General features: G+C 37.3%; 1 protein-coding gene across 5 annotated transcripts in view; it reads left to right on the top strand.

Annotated features, from left to right (window-relative positions):
- The window catches only part of GTF2E1 (general transcription factor IIE subunit 1), a 60,478-nt gene that overhangs the window by 14,950 nt on the left and 26,952 nt on the right, over window positions 1–18,576 (top strand). For all 5 annotated transcript variants that reach the window (XM_082460072.1, XM_082460073.1, XM_082460075.1 and 2 more), the window contains one exon: window positions 13,016–13,217. In XM_082460072.1, coding sequence (XP_082316198.1) covers window positions 13,016–13,217 — 202 coding nt within the window. The remainder of the gene's footprint in view (window positions 1–13,015; window positions 13,218–18,576) is intronic.

The raw sequence follows: 18,576 nt of genomic DNA, 5'->3' as shown, positions 1-18,576 counted from the left end.
CTAGTTCTGTGAAAAATGCCAGTGGTAGTTTGATAGGGATTGCATTGAATCTGTAGATTGCTTTGGGTAGTATAGTCATTTTCACAATGTTGATTCTTCCAATCGAAGAACATGGTATATCTCTCCATCTGTTTGTATCATCTTTAATTTCTTTCATCAGTGTCTTATGTGTTCTGCATACAGGTCCTTTGTCTCCTTAGGTAGGTTTATTTCTAGGTATTTTATTCTTTTTGTTGCAGTGGTAAATGGGAGTGTTTCCTTAATTTTTCTTTCAGATTTTTCATTTCAGATTAGTGTATAGGAATGCCAGAGATTTCTGTGCATTAATTTTGTATCCTACGACTTTACCAAATTCATTGATTAGCTCTAGTAGTTTTCTGGTAGCGTCTTTAGTATTCTCTATGTATAATATCATGTCATCTGTAAACAGTGACAGCTTTACTTCTTCTTTTCCGTTTTGAATTCCTTTTATTTCTTTTTCTTCTGTGATTGCTGTGGCTAAAACTTCCAAAACTATATTGAATAATAGTGGTGAGAGTGGGCAGCCTTGTCTTGTTCCTGATCTTAGTGGAAATGGTTTCAGTTTTTCACCATTGAGGACGATGTTGGCTGTGGGGTTGTCATATATGGCCTTTATTATGTTGAGGTAAGTTCCCTCTATGCCTACTTTCTGGAGGATTTTTATCATAAATGGGTGTTCAATTTTGTCGAAAGCTTTTTCTGCATCTATTGAGATGAATATGTGGTTTTTCACCTTTAATTTGTTAATATGGTGTATCACATTGATTGATTTGCATATATTGAAGAATCCTTGCATTCCTGGGATAAACCCCACTTGATCATCGTGTATGATCCTTTTAATGTGCTGTTGGATTCTGTTTGCTAGTATTTTGTTGAGGACTTTTACATCTGTATTCTTCAGTGATATTGGCCTGTAGTTTTCTTTCTTTGTGACATCTTTGTCTGGTTTTATCAGGGTGATGGTGGCCTCGTAGAATGAGTTTGGGAGTGTTCCTCCTTCTGCTATATTTTGGAAGAGTTTGAGAAGGATAGGTGTTAGCTATTCTCTAAATGTTTAAGCCATTATCTCTTGCTTAGATTTTGCACTGCTCTTTTAGCTGGTCTCCTTGCTTTCATTCTTGATTCTCATGTAGACCGTCACAGCAGCCATTGACCCTTGTAAAAAACACATTAGGTTATGTCACTCTTCTGTTCAAAACCCTCCAAAGGCTTGACCCCTCAGAAAAGTCAAAGTCCTTAGTAGAACTTGGAAGGTCTTTTATCTATTCTTTTCCCTTCTCCTCCATCCCCTCCTACTCCACCCCACCCCCCATTTCAGTTACTATTTCTACCATTCTCCCTTCCTTGTTCACTGCACAGCAGCCGCACTGTGCCTTGCACTCACCAGACATCCCTTTACTTCTCCTTCCCTTTTATTTTTTTATTAACATCTTTATTGGAGTAAAATTGCTTTACAATGGTGTGTTAGTTTCTGCTTTAAAACAAAGTGAATCAGCTATACATATACATATATCCCCATATCTCCTCCCTCTTGCGGCTCCCTTCCATCCTCCCTATCCCACCCCTCTAGGTGGTCACAAAACACGGGGCTGATCTCCCTGTGCTATGTGGCTGCTTCCCACTAGCTATCTTTTTTACATTTGGTAGTATATATAAGTCCTTGCCTTTTTATATGCTGTTTCCCTTTGCCCAGATATCTACGTGGCTTGCTCCTTTATATCTTTTTAGTCTCTGCTTACACATTGCTGTATCAGAGAGGCCTTCCCTGATTTTCCTGTATAATAAGCAATACCCCTTTCTACCACCCTCCTTTTTTTATCCTCTTTCCCTGCTTTGTTTTTATTGATTGATTGATTGATTGATTTAACCTTTTTATTGGACTATAATTGCTTTTCAGTGGTGTGTTAGTTTCTGCTTTATAACGAAGTGAATCAGTTATACATATACATATATCCCCATATCTCTTCCCTCTTTCGTCTCCCTCCCTCCCACCCTCCCTATCCCACCCTTCTAGCTGGTCACAGAGCACTGAGCTGATCTCCCTGTGCTATGCAACTGCTTCCCACTCGCTATCTATTTTACATTTGATAGTGTATATATGGCAATATATACACTACCACTCTCTCACTTTGTCCCAGCTTACCATTCCCCCTCCCTCTGTCTTCAAGTCCATTCTCTAGTAGGTCTGCGTCTTTATTCCCGTCTTGCCCCTAGGTTCTTCATGATCTTTTTTTTTTTTTTTTAGATTCCATATATTTGTGTTAGCATACAGTATTTGTTTTTCTCTTTCTGACTTACTTCACTCTGTACGGAAGACTCTAGGTCCATCCACCTTACTACAAATAACTCAATTTTGTTCCTTTTTATGGCTGAGTAATATTCCATTGTATATATGAGCCACATCTTCTTTATCCATTCATCTGTCGATGGACACTTAGGTTGCTTCCATGTCCCGGCTATTTTAAATAGAGCAGCAGTGAACATTGTGGTATATGACTCTTTTTGAATTATGGTTTTCTCAGGATATATGTCAAGTAGTGGGATTGCTGGGTCGTATGGTAGTTGTATTTTTAGTTTTTTAAGGAACCTCCATACTGTTCTCCATAGTGGCTGTATCAATTTACATTCCCACCAACAGTGTATGAGGGTTCCCTTTTCTCCATGCCCTCTGCAGCATTTACTGTTTGTAGATTTTTAATGATGGCCATTCTGACCGGTGTGAGATGATATCACATTGTAGTTTTGATTTGCATTTCTCTAATGATTAATGATGTTGAGCATTCTTTCATGTGTTTTTTGGCAATCTGTATATCCTCTTTGGATAAGTGTTTATTTAGGTCTTCTGTCCATTTTTGGATTGGGTTGTTTGTTCTTTTGATATTGAACTGCATGAGCTGCTTATAAATTTTGGAGATTAATCCTTTGTCAGTTGCTTCATTTGCAAATATTTTCTCCCATTCTGAGGGTTGTCCTTTCGTCTTGTTTATGGTTTCCTTTGCTGTGCAAAAGCTTTTAAGTTTCATTAGGTCCCATTTGTTTATTTTTATTTCCATTTCTCTAGGAGGTGGGTGAGAAAGGATCTTGCTGTGATTTATGTCATAGAGTGTTCTGCCTATGTTTTCCTCTAAGAGTTTGATAGTGTCTGGCCTTACATTTAGGTCTTTAATCCGTTTTGAGTTTATTTTTGTGTATGGTGTTAGGGAGTGTTCTAATTTCATTCTTTTACATGTAGCTGTCCAGTTTTTCCAGCACAACTTACTGAAGAGTCTGTCTTTTCTCCATTGTATATTATTGCCTCTTTTATCAAAGATAAGGTGACCATATGTATGTGAGTTTATCTCTGGGCTTTCTATCTTGTTCCATTGATCTGTATTTCTGATTTTGTACCAGTACCATACTGTCTTGATTACTGTAGCTTTGTAGTATAGTCTGAAGCCTGGGAGCCTGATTCCTCCAGCTCCGTTTTTCTTTCTCAGATTGCTTTGGTTATTCGGGGTCTTTTGTGTTTCCATACAAATTGTGAAATTTTTTGTTCCAGTTTTGTGGAAAATGCCATTGGTAGTTTGATAGGGATTGCATTGAATCTGTAGATTGCTTTGGGTAGTATAGTCATTTTCACAATGTTGATTCTTCCAGTCCAAGAACATGGTATATCTCTCCATCTGTTTGTGTCATCTTTAATTTCTTTCATCAGTGTCTTATAATTTTCTGCACACAGGTCTTTTGTCTCCTTAGGTAGGTTTATTTCTAGGTATTTTATTCTTTTTGTTGCAGTGGTAAATGGGAGTGTTTCCTTAATTTCTCTTTCAGATTTTTCATCATTAGTGTATAGGATTGCCAGAGATTTCTGTGCATTAATTTTGTATCCTGCTACTTTACCAAATTCATTGATTAGCTCTAGTAGTTTTCTGGTAGTTCCCTCTATGCCTACTTTCTGGAGGGTTTTTATCATAAGTGGGTGTTGAATTTTGTCGTAAGCTTTCTCTGCGTCTATTGAGATGATCATATGATTGTTCTCCTTCAGTTTGTTAACATGGTGTATCACATTGATTGATTTGCATATATTGAAGAATCCTTGCATTCCTGGGATAAACCCCACTTGATCATGGTGTGTGATCCTTTTAACGTGCTGTTGGATTCTGTTTGCTAGTATTATGTTGAGGATTTCTGCATCTATGTTCATCAGTGATATTGGTCTGTAGTTTTCTTTTATTGTGACATCTTTGTCTGGTTTTGGTATCAGTGTGATGGTGGCCTCGATAATTACCTTAAACGTGAATGGATTAAATGCTCCAACCAAAAGACATAGAGTGGCTGAATGGATACAAAAACAAGACCCGTATATATGCTGTCTAAAAGAAACCCACTTCAGACCTAGGGACACATACAGACTGAATCAAGTGAGAGGATGGAAAAAGATATTCCATGCAAATGGAAATCAAAAGAAAGCTGGAGTAGCAATTCTCATATCACACCAAATAGAATTTAAAACAAAGAGTATTACAAGAGACAAGGACACTACATAATGATCAAGGGGTCAATCGAAGAAGAAAATATAACAATTGTAAATATTTATGAACCCAACATAGGTGCACCTCAATACATAAGGCAAATGCTAACAGCCATAAAAGGGGAATCGACAGTAACACAATCATAGTAGGGGAATTTAACACCCCACTTTCACCAATGGACAGATCATACAAAATGAAAATAAATAAGGAAACATAAGCTTTAAATGATACATTAAACAAGATGGACTTAATTGTTATTATAGGACATTCCATCCAAAAAGAACAGAATACACTTTCTTCTCAGGTGCTCATGGAACATTCTCCAGGATAGATCACATCTTGGGTCACAAGTCAAGCCTTGGTAAATTTAAGAAAATTGAAATCGTATCAAGTATCTTTTCTGACCACAATGCTATGAGACTAGATATCAATTACAGGAAAAAATCTGTACAAACACATGGAGGCTAAACAATACACTACTTAATAACCAAGAGATCACTGAAAAAAATCAAAGAGGAAATCAAAAAATACCTAGAAACAAACGACAATGAAAACATGATGACCCAAAACCTATGGGATGCAGCAAAAGCAGTTCTAAGAGGGAAGTTTATAGCAATACAATCGTACCTTAAGAAACAAGAAACATCTCAAATAAACAACCTAACCTTACACGTAAAGCAATTAGAGAAAGAAGAACAAAAAAACCCCAAAGTTAGCAGAAGGAAAGAAATCATAAAGATCAGATCAGAAATAAATGAAAAAGAAATGAAGGAAATGCTAGCAAAGATCAATAAAACTAAAAGCTGGTTCTTTGAGAAGATAAACAAAATTGATAAACCATTAGCCACACTCATCAAGAGAAAAGGGAGAAGACTCAAATCAATCAAATTAGAAATGAAAAAGGGAAAGTAACAACTGACACTGCAGAAATACAAAGGATCATGAGAGATTACTACAAGCAACTATATGCCAATAAAATGGACAACCTGGAATAAGTGGACAAATTCTTAGAAATGCACAACCTTCCGAGACTGAACCAGGAAGAAATAGAAAATATGAACAGACTTATCACAAGCACTGAAATTGAAACTGTGATTAAAAATCTTCCAACAAACAAAAGCCCAGGACCAGATGCCTTCAGAGGCGAATTCTATCAAACATTTAGAGAAGAGAACTCCTATCCTTCTCAACCTCTTCCAAAATATAGCAGAGGGAGGAACACTCCCAAACTCATTCTAGGAGGCCACCTGCTTTGTTTTTCTTTATTATACTTATCAACACCTGACGTTATTTTTTGTCTTGACTACTCCCCAGTAGAATGTGAGCTCCAAAAAAGCAGCTCAGAAGATGATTAGGAAGATTTAGGGAGGGAGAATGTGGGAAATCCTTGGGACGTTAGTTGTGCCGTGTTGGAATGAGGCCTCTGCAGCAGGGAAGGTTTGATCCTGCCTGTTTCTTTGGCCAGCCTTGAGGACTTGGGCTGCAGCATGACTCCTGCTTCAGCACTGCAGCACCTGTAGCGTATCAAAACAATTGGGCTTCTTTTATTTTGATTGATTGATTGATTTTTTTTTGTAGGAAAATGGCTGAGTAATATTCCAGTTGCAATTAATATGTTTGACAAATCTTTGACAGTGAACTCTAGGCATTAGGTCATGACCTATTCATTGTGTATTTTGGAGTGAAGAAGGAAAAACCACAATCCAAGTAATATCTAATTATTTGGGGATTTGACCCATAATGTCCTCTTCCCTTTTCCTCAGTTATGATAAATTTCCAAAGCATTTTCTTCTTGTTAAAAAAAGGAGGGTAAACGTTTTTTTCCCCTTTGGTTTTACCTGTATTTATTCATTGTTCCCTTGACTGAATACTCACATAATTAAAATGATGAGTAAACAGTTAAGTAGAAGACCTTGGCCAGCATAATAGACACCACCTGAATTTTCTTTTTCTGTGTTTAGCAAAGGAAAATGTTATGTTTGAATTTTGTTGAACATTACTGTTTTTTTTTTCCTTTTGTTCCCAGTCCCTTCTCTCCCCTCCCCCATGTCTCTGATTCCTTTTTATTTTTACATTTATTTTTATTTTTACGTTTCTTATTTCTGGCGAAAGTTAAAACTGTATGGCCCTCTTTCCCCTCACTCTCCCTCTTCTTTCCCTCTCATCCCAACAAGTAGGTCTCTATTTCTTTTCTCATTTTGGAGTAATAACTTACCTTCACTAGAAGAGTCCTGAGTCATAGAATTGGGATATTCATATACTACTGCATGGACAACCCTAAAATATAGTTTTGAAATATCTATTTTTAAAAGATCTTTTTTCTCCCTATTTTCAATGCCTGGTAATTATCTACATCTGGATATATTTTAATCCTTCTTGCAAACCTGATACATTAAGACTCAGCTGAGTCAATGCCAGGCATGTGATGCACATTTAATGTTAAATAAATTTTTTGTTACAAATCCTCTTTTCTGTTCCATATTTTTAAAAATTAGAACCTATGTATATACATGGGAAAAGTTTGCTAAATTGTAGCTGGTAGGGATGACAGGAGGTAAGGAAAGGGATGTGTAATTCAGGATGGTACGGTGAATTTACTCTTTTGAATCAGAAAGATTTGTATTTGAATCCAGGCTTAAGTTTTGCTTTTAAGCTATGACCTGGTGAACTTAACTTCTCTGAGTCTTTATTCCCTCATATGTTAGATTTGAATAATACTCTTGCACAGACTTGGCTATGATGAATACATGGGAATATTTGTAAAGTAGCTTTTTTAGTTTTTTGTGTGTGTGTGTAGTTTATGGGTGTATATGATCAGACATATATGTTATCATTGAACTCTTCTTTTTCTCCATATCTCATCCTCTGTCAAGCTTTGCCTAAAGAATCCTTGTAGCCTTCATTTTCTCTCTGCTGCCACATTCTTTGATCTAGCTTGCATGTTCTCCCTTATGTGGCTTCTTGGTCTTATGTGTGGCAAGGGAAAAATGGTACAGAGCTCTAAGTTTCCATTCCAGTTTCTTCTCTTATTGAATAGTATATTCTGTGCAGTATAGTATAGTCCAGTTTCAAGACGAGTTGGGATATTTATGATATTGATTACTTAACAGCAGCTCTCCACCAGGGGTATGCATTAGATTCCTTGTCTCCAGATACCTTTCATCTCTATTAAACTTTAAGCATCTTGATGACAGATTCTGTGTCTATATGTGTTACACTACTGCCCCCTCAGCAGAATGGTACTTTGTACGGTGTGTGCTGAGCCCCATCTCCCTTTCAGATTTTGGGGAAATTGATTTGCATTTTTATAATGTTTAGTAAAATTTATAAAAAATGCTCCTGGTATGTTAAGCTAGTCTTAAGTCATTTTCCATAAAATGTAGAATTTCTTATTTTTCTCGGACTCCAGGCCTGGCTTTTGACAGGCTGCTTTCTTGTCTACAACTTGTGTTTGTATGATAAACATAGGACTCAGATGTCAGGCTAGCTTTTCTTCTTGTAATGTTTGCCAGACATGGTTGTTGTTGGAAGACAGTTCTCCATGGGTCTCTCACATGTTATGTATGTTTTACAAGCTGAGATGCTACTGACTGCCTTTTTTCTAGACTGTATTTTTCAAAGAGGTTTATATAGTGAGCAGCCTTGGAAGATAGAGTTATTGTTTCTCTCCAGAGCAAAAGGCAGGTTTGCTTACTATTCAGTATAATAAAAAAGTCTCCCTCCAGAGTCTGTTTACTTAGTGTCCAGCATGGTAAAGGTAGTATCACCCTACAGAGCAAAAGACAAGCATGTTTATGCCCATTATAAAAGGTTTGGGTTCCTAAGCTCAGGGTTTCTTTCCTGGAACATGAGCCACTGCATGTACAGTTGTCACCTGGCCATCTTTGTGTTACCCTATGGGAAATGGGACTCAGGGAACTGGCACAAAACCTGACACTGGTACTGCTATTGCCATGAGTAATAAAGTTCTTTTCTCTAACCTATAAGTCTTGTGTCTGTCTTCGGCATCTATAAAACCGTGGTAGGATAATTTGTTAGTTTACGAGTAGGGTAAAATTTCAGATCCGTCACAGTTTTTGACAGTAATATGCAAGCCACTCTTTTCAGAACTGCAAAATGGGCCCTCTACAAGTAATTCTTGTTAAGCCTTAATCTACATTAAGCCTGGGTCTCTGGAAAGGTACCTAGATGAGGCTAGAGCTCAGGTTCCTTATGACCATACTGTGTTTTCTCTTTTCCCCCTGTTTTTTTTTTAATGAAACTAAATTTATTCAAGTTCAAGGACTATCGTTCTGAAATAATCTTGCTATGAAATGATGTTAACAGTGATCTCCTTTTCTCTCTCTTTTCCCCAAATAAAAGCATTGCTATTTTATACAGTTGAGCTACACTGGCAAGTGTGTTGATTTGTTTACTTAACACTGAAGTTTGGAATGTATGTTATCTTCAAGAGAAAAATGGGGTAGTTGGGAGGACATTTCTTTTTAATTGGGTAACATGACAATCTCAATGGTAAATAACCTAATAAACTAGGTAATAAAACATAGTATGTTGGATGGTGACAAATGTTAAGGAAAAGAAAGGGAGGACAGGACAGTGTTGAAATTTTAGGTAATGTTGGCTACGGAAGCTCTCATGGAGGTGACTTGAGTAAAGGTCTGAAGTTAGGAGACTAGCCATTTAACTTTCTGGAGGAAAAGCATTCTGGGCAGAGGGAACAGCAAGTACAAAGGCTCTGCAGCAAAGTGTTCCTGGTACAAGACATTGAGGAGGCTGATTTGTAATGCTTTGAAGACATATAATGAGAGGATTATAGCGTTGCCCTTTGCTTAGATATCTTTTTATTCTTCAACCAGAGCACTTACTTTTATGTTTAGGTACTTTTTCACTTGAGGAATGGGATTTCTTCCTTTAAAAATAATTTGAAAACTACTAAACTAGATAATTTTTCTTCTACAGTATTCTGTAGTTCTCCTTGATGGTCTCTGTAAGTGCTCATTTTTCAACAGTCAACATAAGTCCCGCATCTGTGTTTTTCAATTCAGCAGGTATTTGAGAGCTGTGTTAAATCTTACTTTACAGGCATACCTCGTTTTATCGTGCTTTGCTTTATTGCATTTCACAGATCATTGCATTTTTTACAAATTGAAGTTTGTGGCAACCCTGCATTGAGCAAGTCTGTTGGTGCCATTTTTCCAGTAGCATTTGCTCATTTTATGTTCCTCTGTCACATTTTGGTAATTCTCGCAATCTTTCAAGCTTTTTTGTTATCTTTGTTATGGTGATCTGTGGTTAGTGGTCAGTAACATCTCTGACGTTACTACTACAACTTGCTGAAGGCTCAGATGATGGTTAGCATTTTTTAGCAATAAAGTATTTTCTAATTAAGGTATGTACATTGTTTTTTTAGACCTAATACTATTGCACACTTAATAGACCACAGTATAGTGTAAACATAACTTTTTCATGTACTGAAAACCAAAAAATTTTTGACTCGCTCTCGCTTTATTGCGATATTTGCTTTATTGTGGTGATCTGGATCTGTACCTGCAATATATTTGAGGTATGCCTCTGTATGACTTATGTTTTAACTCTCACATGGATTATTTTCTTTATATTTCTGTTGAAGAGAAGAGACTGAGGCAGGTTGGAATAGTTAGAGAATACTCTAAGATAGCATACAAACTAAAACTTCTCTAGCCAAGGTCTCTATTTACCCTTTGTTACTAAATATAAAGGCTGGCTTTCAATTCTTATTGACCTTGAAAATTAGCGCCATACCATTTCCTCCTTGAAACACCATCCTATCCCTCTGGCTGTACCATTTCTATCTCTCAAGGATTCTTCTTTCCTTGGGTTTATACCTTGACTGTCCATGCTTCTTACTCCTTAATCTCTGGATACTCTGATCTACTTTATGGCTTCAGTTACCATCTATATGTTGTTGATTCTCATATCAAAATTTCTAGTCTTAAATTCCACTCTTGAGCTCTAAGCAGTTGTAATAAGTTGGCTTCTAACATATCCATTTTGATGGCCAGTGGGCAACGTAGATTCAGATATACAAAACAAGGTATCTTTATTTATCTTTCTTCAAGAAAGGTATCTTTCTCCCACAAAGAAAAACAAACTTGTTCTTCCTCTTTCTTTATTTTGGTAAATAGTATTCTTGATCAGTTAAGCCAGAATATTTATGTTGATGCCCATTAGTCAAAGACCATCATGCCCACAGTGTACAAAATTGGGTTTGTTGATGCTTTCTGCAGCAAGGAAACCACACACCATAAGAAACCATGTGATATCTCAGCAAGACTATGCTGAACAAACTTAGAGAATATGGGCTTTTGTTAGATAATATTGGGGAGGATTCAGGGAACTGGTGGGGATTTGCTGTGGTTTAGGTACTATCAAGAAGTGAGGGTAATTCTATGATTGGATATCTTAATAAATCTTATCCCAGAGGTGAGAAGACCAGGGTGAGGCTAAAAGTGTAATTGGTGAAGAAGTAGCAGTCATTCGTGTTAGCTGGGGTTTTGTGTGTGTGTGTGTGGTTGTGCAGAGACCTTGCTTTTGTCTATATTCAGACAGACTCAGATTGGCTTGGTTTTGCCTCACTTCCATCATGGTCTCAGAGGACCTTTTATCTGATGTTGGTGATCTGTGAGATTCCGTTTGGCAGAAAAGCATCACAGCCTAGCTATGAGTGCTAGGTTCCTTCTTAGCTATGAGGGGCTGCTTTTCTCTTTCTCACTTATTTGAAATAGATGTAAAAGATGAGGTAGCATATGGATAGTAGGAAGATAGATTAAGAGTGTTTAGACAGGGTATATGAACAAAGAATTTACTTGTGATTGGTTGTTTATGTTTGAGAGGCAATAAAGAAACTTATTCTGTTTGAAATATATCAGTAGAATCTAGTGTTAATGTTGAAGCAGAGATGTCTAGTTTGTTTATTCCTTACTAGGGGAAGAGGGGTTGGGGGTGGGGTTATGTGTCAGTCATATATTGGGCTATTTAAAACTAAATGTTTGCATACTTACTATGTGCCAGACACTAAGTACTTGTGTGATCTCTTTTAATCTCTTGGGTTAATTGGGTTAGAAAGGAAGGATGCATATCCCTGGCATTGGGAATAAGGACCAAACTGGAGATCCAAGTGGGGCTAGTGGTGTTAAGTATATTTAAGAGTGTGAGTTTCATCATATTGGATTGGGTTTGAATCCTGCCATCACCTCCCAATTAGTAGTAATAAGATCTTGAGCAAGTTACTCAACCCCTTAGAACCTCTGTATTTTACAGATTTAAATGGGCAATAATAATAATACTGTCTTCAGATGACTGGCGATACTTGGTACTTAGTAAGCACTCGATATACAATAGCAGCTTTTATTACTTTTCTCTTATTGGCTATGTGCCTTTGGACAAATCACAAAACTCAGATCCTCAGTTCTGATGTCATTTTACAGGATTGGTTTAGGGATCAAAAAGTGTAAATTGAAGCGCATTAGAAAGAAAGCACTTATACAAATAAAATAAATGTTAATGTCTAGTATATTGTCTCTCAAGTGTTTGAATTTACTTGACAAGTAAAGGACTGTGGTAGGGTTATGATGTTTTTGGATCAAGTTATACAGGATCTTGAATGTTAGGATGAGAAATTTAGATTTGATGCTGTGGACTTTAGAAGTTCAGCCATCAGATAGACTTTAGAGCAGGGGGATGAGATGATTCAAATGGTGGCCTAGGAAACTTGGAATTGGAGAGGGAGAGCCTAAAGGTTCAAAGACCAGATTTAGGAAGCTAAATTTCAGGCTAAGTAATGGTGGCCCAGATTAGTGAAATAATAGTAGAAGTGAAAAATCTGTGATGTTTCTAAGGAATTACTACAATTTAATTATAAGTTGAATGTGAAGGCTGTAGAAATAACAATGAAGGCTTCTTGAACTTTAATTTTGGAAATGGATTGGTTAAAGTTATTTAGATGTAAATAGTTAATAGATTTGAAGAAATAACCTTGTTACAATGTACAGAATGACCAGAGACTTTTGGTTTTAGGTATTTATTTGACTTTCCCCATGACATAGATTCAAATGTGTACTGTGCAAAAAGAAAACTGTTGGAAAAGGATACAGGTTTCAGTGGTAAGCTGTAAAGAATTTGATTTTAAGTTAAAATAAGTATAGATATGATAGAAGTGTTGTGATTAAAATCTGTTTGCTGTGCTGCAGTTAGGGGTGAAATTACTTTGAAATGCTTCAAAAAATGATAGATGGATAGATATGTGATAAATCAAATATAGAAAAATGTTAATTGTAGAATCTCAGTGGTGGGCACATGGATGTTCACTGTAAACTAATCTTTTCCATGTTTTTGAAAGTTTTAATAATAAAATGTTGGAGGAAGAGTGGAGATATTAACTGTTTGCTAAAGGCTAGTCTTGAGAATTTCTCTTCCCTGACCTGAGACTTTTGTTTTCTCTATAGGAACTTTCCGCTGTACTTTTTGCCATACAGAGGTAGAAGAAGATGAATCAGCAATGCCCAAAAAAGATGCACGCACACTTTTGGCAAGGTTTAATGAACAAATTGAGCCCATTTATGCTTTGCTTCGAGAGACAGAGGATGTGAACTTGGCCTATGAAATACTTGAGCCAGAACCCACAGAAATACCAGCCCTGAAACAGAGGTGAGTGTAGGCCCTGTGCTCTTATCAAGAACACTTTTAAGCTTGCCCTTGTTTTAACTACCTGTACTTTGGAGAGCAGGATTGGGTAAGTAATTTACCAGGAGACTAAAAGCCATAAGATTATGTGGCTTCTAAGCTCTGCCACACATGTCGTATTCACTTGTGCCTGTGATGAAATTTGTTTGTACTGAATGCAGTACAGTATGGGCGCTAGGCAAAAATCTTTAAATAGTCAGGTTTGACTTTTAAGTACTCAATCTGCTTGGGCCTACTGCAACTCAGCCAATTGTTAGTTAGTCCTAAATTGGTTGTGCCTCTTGGGGATATCTGAATTTTCCTCGTCAAGTTCTGAAGCCTGAAGTTCTTTAAGGAATACAGCTTTCACTTTTTTTGTATGTTTGTTTTTGAAGTTTTTAACCACACATTTCTTGCCTTCCTTAGTTTTCAGTGCAACTTCCTTGAAAGTGAAGTATAGTGGGTGTTACCTATGGGTTAATACTTCTTACTGTGGCTCCCTATTTTTGTCAGTGTACCCTAATTTTTGAATTGCAGAGGCAGCCTTAATTTTGCCATGCCATAAAAAGTGGTTTTTCTTCTTTGAAAAGTATAAATGAGAATTGAGGTCAGGGAGTACTCTCCTATTCTTCCCTTTTTCTTTCTTCTTCCCAGTTTCAAGCTGAGGGCTTAGAGTTTATACCCATCTACTCCCTTCCATAGAACACAATAGTCCAAGTTGTAACTGTCTAGATTTTGGGAGCACTCTTAGTATTTTGTGCCCTCTGGTACTGATGTTGCAGAAAAGCCAGTTCTGGGCAGTCCTGAGCAAATTGAGTTTCTTTTTGGTGGTTAAAAACAATCCAGTTATACAGAAGGTTTTGTATCTGTACAAGTTATTGTGAATTTTCTTTTCTAGCATCTGTGTCAGTTAGGATGCCTTTATCTGTGATAACAGAAAACCAACTAGAAGTAGCTTGAACAGTAAGAAAAACTTTCTAGCATGACCAGAAGTTCTTAGGTAGCACAATTCAGAATTAATTCCACAGGTCAGTTACATCTTCAAGGATCTAGATTTGTTCCATATTTACTCTGCCGAACTTGGCCTGTTGGTTTTCCTCTTGGCACCACCAGGGGAGCTAGCCTAAGATGGCCATGTCTTTCTAGGTATCACATTTAGATGAAAATGTTCAAGCACAGAAAATGGACTATCCCTTCCTTGTGTCCTATTTTAAGATGGAAAAAAGCTTTCTCAGAGGGCCACCTTCATCCTACTGTACCCTCAATGTCTCGCTGACCAGAATTGCTTTATATGCTTATTTCTAAACCAGCATCTCACAGAGGAAATGAGATCACATGATTGGTGCTTGGACTGGTTAAGGTTTACCTCCTAGGACTGAGGAAGGTGCCAGAGTCCTTTGGAGCAAATAGCCATCAATACTTGAATAAAATCAATAAGCAAAGAAGAAGAGGAGCCATAATTATAGGCAACCAATATCATCCACATTACAGATAGCCTTAAATTTTTCTTACTGGTCGTTGGTCTCTTATCAAGAATTTATTTGTTATATCTTTTTGTGCATTTAAATAATACTGTAACCCTGTCACAGAAGCCTGTGAGGGAAATTGATTTTACAAAAATACATACCTTTCTAAGCTTATGGGTTATTTCATATTGAAGTGTGTTTAGACATTTTCTCTGATTGCTTTCTATACAATATAATACTCTTTATGAATTATATTTGTGTTTCCTCTCCTAACTATAGCTGTCTTCTTGTTTATTAAGATCCTTCCCCTCTACAGTAGCATTCATTCACCACCACCACTGGCATTCTACCTCTGTTGTTCCACACCTACCACAGTCCGCCTCCCATTCCAGGATCTTCATTTAGGTATCCCTCACTCCATGCTGGAGATAAGTCTGAGCCAGATGCCCAACAGCAGCTCACTATATCAAATCACCTGCTTCTCATTAGGTAGGCATGATGGTGACTCAAAGGATGAAGAAGAATCAGGAAATACAGGAAATAAACTAATCAGGAAAGAGGCTACTCAACAGTTTGGTCACTAAGAAGAAAGGGGAAAATGGAGGCAGGCAAGAAAGATTGAATGGTCTCCCTGGACTTCCAGCCAGAACAAAATATAACCGCTTGTACGTGGTCAGGAGAAAGACCAGTAGAGCTAGGTTAGAAGGTGTTACCCTGGCTGAGATAGCCTCACCAAGCATTTGACAAGCTCCACCGCTTGGATATAACATCCTGAAAGTGGTATTGATTTAGCCTTTCTGTACTATAGGATCCATTTCAGAGCACAGCAGTCCTGTAGTAGCCATCCTGCCCCAGTACAAGAAAAGAAAAACATCAATAGAGTTGTATGGGGGCTCATAGACAAGAGTAATTCATTAATTAAAAAAAAAAAGCAGCATGATTGTTTGGTTACTGATATGTAACCAATTAAATTCTCTAGAACAGGAACCAGAGGCTGCCATTGCAAGACTGTCAGTAGATTTAACCCAAGAGCTGATGGACAGTTTCTGCCTTTCAGCAAGTCAACCCACTGGTGATATTTAAAGTCTTCCTATTCTTCTTAAATGGAATTTCTTTCCAGTAACCTCTCCTTTTCCATCATCTCTTATTTAGCATTCACCTTAAAGATCTTTAAAATTTTATTTATTTTTGAAATAATATTCCTCCCTCACCCCTGAGTAAGTTATATCTTTTAAAATTCTAAAATTTCTTAAATAATATAAAAAGATTCAAAACTAAATTGTTACTTTTGTCATCTTTAAGTGAAATGTGCACATTCTCTCCATAGAAGAAATTTAAATATGCAGAAGGAGTGAACTCTGGTGTCTCTCATCTAAATTTTCTTTAGTGTCACATTTGCTGATGATTTAATTTGACTGTGTATGTGGTGAAGGTAGAAATAAAATACGTGTAGTCAACTCTCCATGGTAAAAATTATCTTTTAAAAAAAATTCTTCCAAATTAAAAAATTTGTTTAACTTGTGGTGAGATCTCTCCTGCCTCAGGGAATTCCCTGGTGGTCCAGTTGTTAGGACTCTGCTTTTTCTGCCGAGGGCACAGGTTCGATCCCTGGTCCGGGAACTAAGATCCTGCAAGCCACATGGTGTGGCCAAAAAAACAAAACAAAACAAAACTCTCCTGCCTCAAACTGGAATAAAACCAATCTTGAGTTTCTATAATGGAATACTGAAAACAAAAGACTTTTTAAAAATGGTCTCATGCTAACATTTATTTGAATTGTCCTGTTCTTTTTCTCTATTCTTATTCTTCTCTACTCAAAGTACTGAACACTTGCTAACCTTTGGAAGATAGTCTTCAGAGTTAATGCTAAATATACAGCATAGATGAAAACTATGTGTTCAAGATGATATAGAGAAACAATAGCTTCAGAAAGAGTGAGTGAATCATTTAAGATTCTGGGTGAAGGAGAGATGAATAAGGACAGGATGTAGTTATCCAGGTCAGAACTAGAGAAACATTGAGTGGGTGGAAAGAGACAGAAAAGGCATCTGGCTAGCTCAGGGAGACACATGTGGGCGCAGACAAGCATACAGAACAGGCTCAGCACAACAAGATAAGAACGTTAGCTGAAGATAGAAGAGACATTAAAAGAAGTCAACGAGACAACTGGGTGAGAGAGGAGAGACTAGAATGTAGAGTGAGCACAGAAACATGAAAACACAGATCAGGCCAAGAGAGAAGGGAAAACTGAATGCTTGAGAGAAAGCAAAAATCAAAAAGACAACTTAAACCAGACTAAGCACAGTCATATTATAGTGAAGCCTTTTAGAAGACAACATGGAAGATAGAAAAGGAATGACTAGGGACAGATATGGATTAAATTGAGACAAATGTAGTAAATAATGCAAAAAGTAACATTAGATGAATGCAGAAAGGAATAAAAGGTAGAGAGAAACCAGTTATTTCCAGCTGTAACATAAGACTTTAAAATATAGTAAGACAAATAGATAGATTGGGTACAGAGAGATGGCCTTGTAGGCCTAGACTCAGAGTGGGCCAGCAAATAACTGATGAAAAAGCTATAGGAAAGAGTGATTTACAAAGCAGCCCTGGTACAGCTAAAGGCAGTAGTTACAAGGCATGGATTAAGTGGCCAGATCAGCATGGTTTGTACAACTAGAGAGGGTGCATTTTTTTGATAGAAAAAGTGGCAGTGGGTCTGTAGATATCCAGAGGCAGAACAGGAGGGAGGGATGGGATGAACCCAAGATTACCTCCAGAGGTTGGTCAGAAACACAGTATTCTCAGGGAGAGATGTAATGGGCCAATCAGATATGTGGATAGTAGTATACATCAGAGAAATCTCAACTAAACATGAGACAAAACTCAAGTAGATGTGAGTGGGCCCAGGAAGAAATGAGGAGCAATGGGGTAAGCAGATATGAAGTAGGACCAAAGAGAAGGAAAAACAGTGAATGGCTTCTGAGAGAGAAAACTGATACAGAACTTAAAGACAAATGAAGAAATATTGCTTAGGCTCAGAATGAGACAGCACACTACACAGGAGACAGTCCAGGATTCATGGAAAAGATTTAGGAAAAATGGCAGAGAAGTAAAGGAGAAACATAGGGCCAAGAGAATCAGTCAGCAGACACAGAAAGGAACACAGCAAAAGGTATGGAGAAAGATACAGAGCAGGTACTAAGTAAGCAGGTAGTTCATGAAATATGAAGATAGTTTATGCAATAAAAGAACTGTCTAAACAGAAAAGGAGGGACAGTCATGCCTAGAACTTGATGCAGAAAAGCATCAGTAGCAGGCAAAGAAAGACAAGGTGTGAGCTTAGACACACAGAAAATCAGGTATATTCAAAAGAATGTGGAGTACATTGAAAGTGAAACAATCAGATAAAACGGGGAGCAGCAGAAAGACTGAAAACTCATAGAGATGAGGAAACATTAAGTGACTAGAGAAAGATAAGGAATGATCCAATCTGGAACAGACTAAGAAGATCATGGGTAGTAGAAGTAAAAGGCAAAACAAAATAGACTCAGAAATAGATCATGGTTGCTGTGGGGTAGAAATAATGGTTGGGCCTGGATATGGAGAGTCAGCATAGGTGCAGAGATGGACAGATACAAGTTGAAAAGAAGCTGATCTCTGCATAAAGATTTGCCTTATTTGGTGAGTCGCAGAATATTAATTCTGAGTTGAAGTCTGGCTTTGTAGAATACTATTCTAGCTTCTCAGCACACAAAAGAAAGGGAAAAGTCCACAGAACTACTTTGAATTCTTCTGGGCTGGGCTGAGAGCATGCTTTTAAAAATATAACATGTGTTTTGTTTTGTTTGGGGTTTTTGTTTTGTTTTTAAACAAAA

Source organism: Balaenoptera physalus (assembly GCF_965194825.1).
Source record: "Balaenoptera physalus genome assembly, chromosome: 4".
Taxonomy (NCBI): domain Eukaryota; kingdom Metazoa; phylum Chordata; class Mammalia; order Artiodactyla; family Balaenopteridae; genus Balaenoptera; species Balaenoptera physalus.
This window is presented reverse-complemented; position numbering and strand designations above follow the sequence as displayed.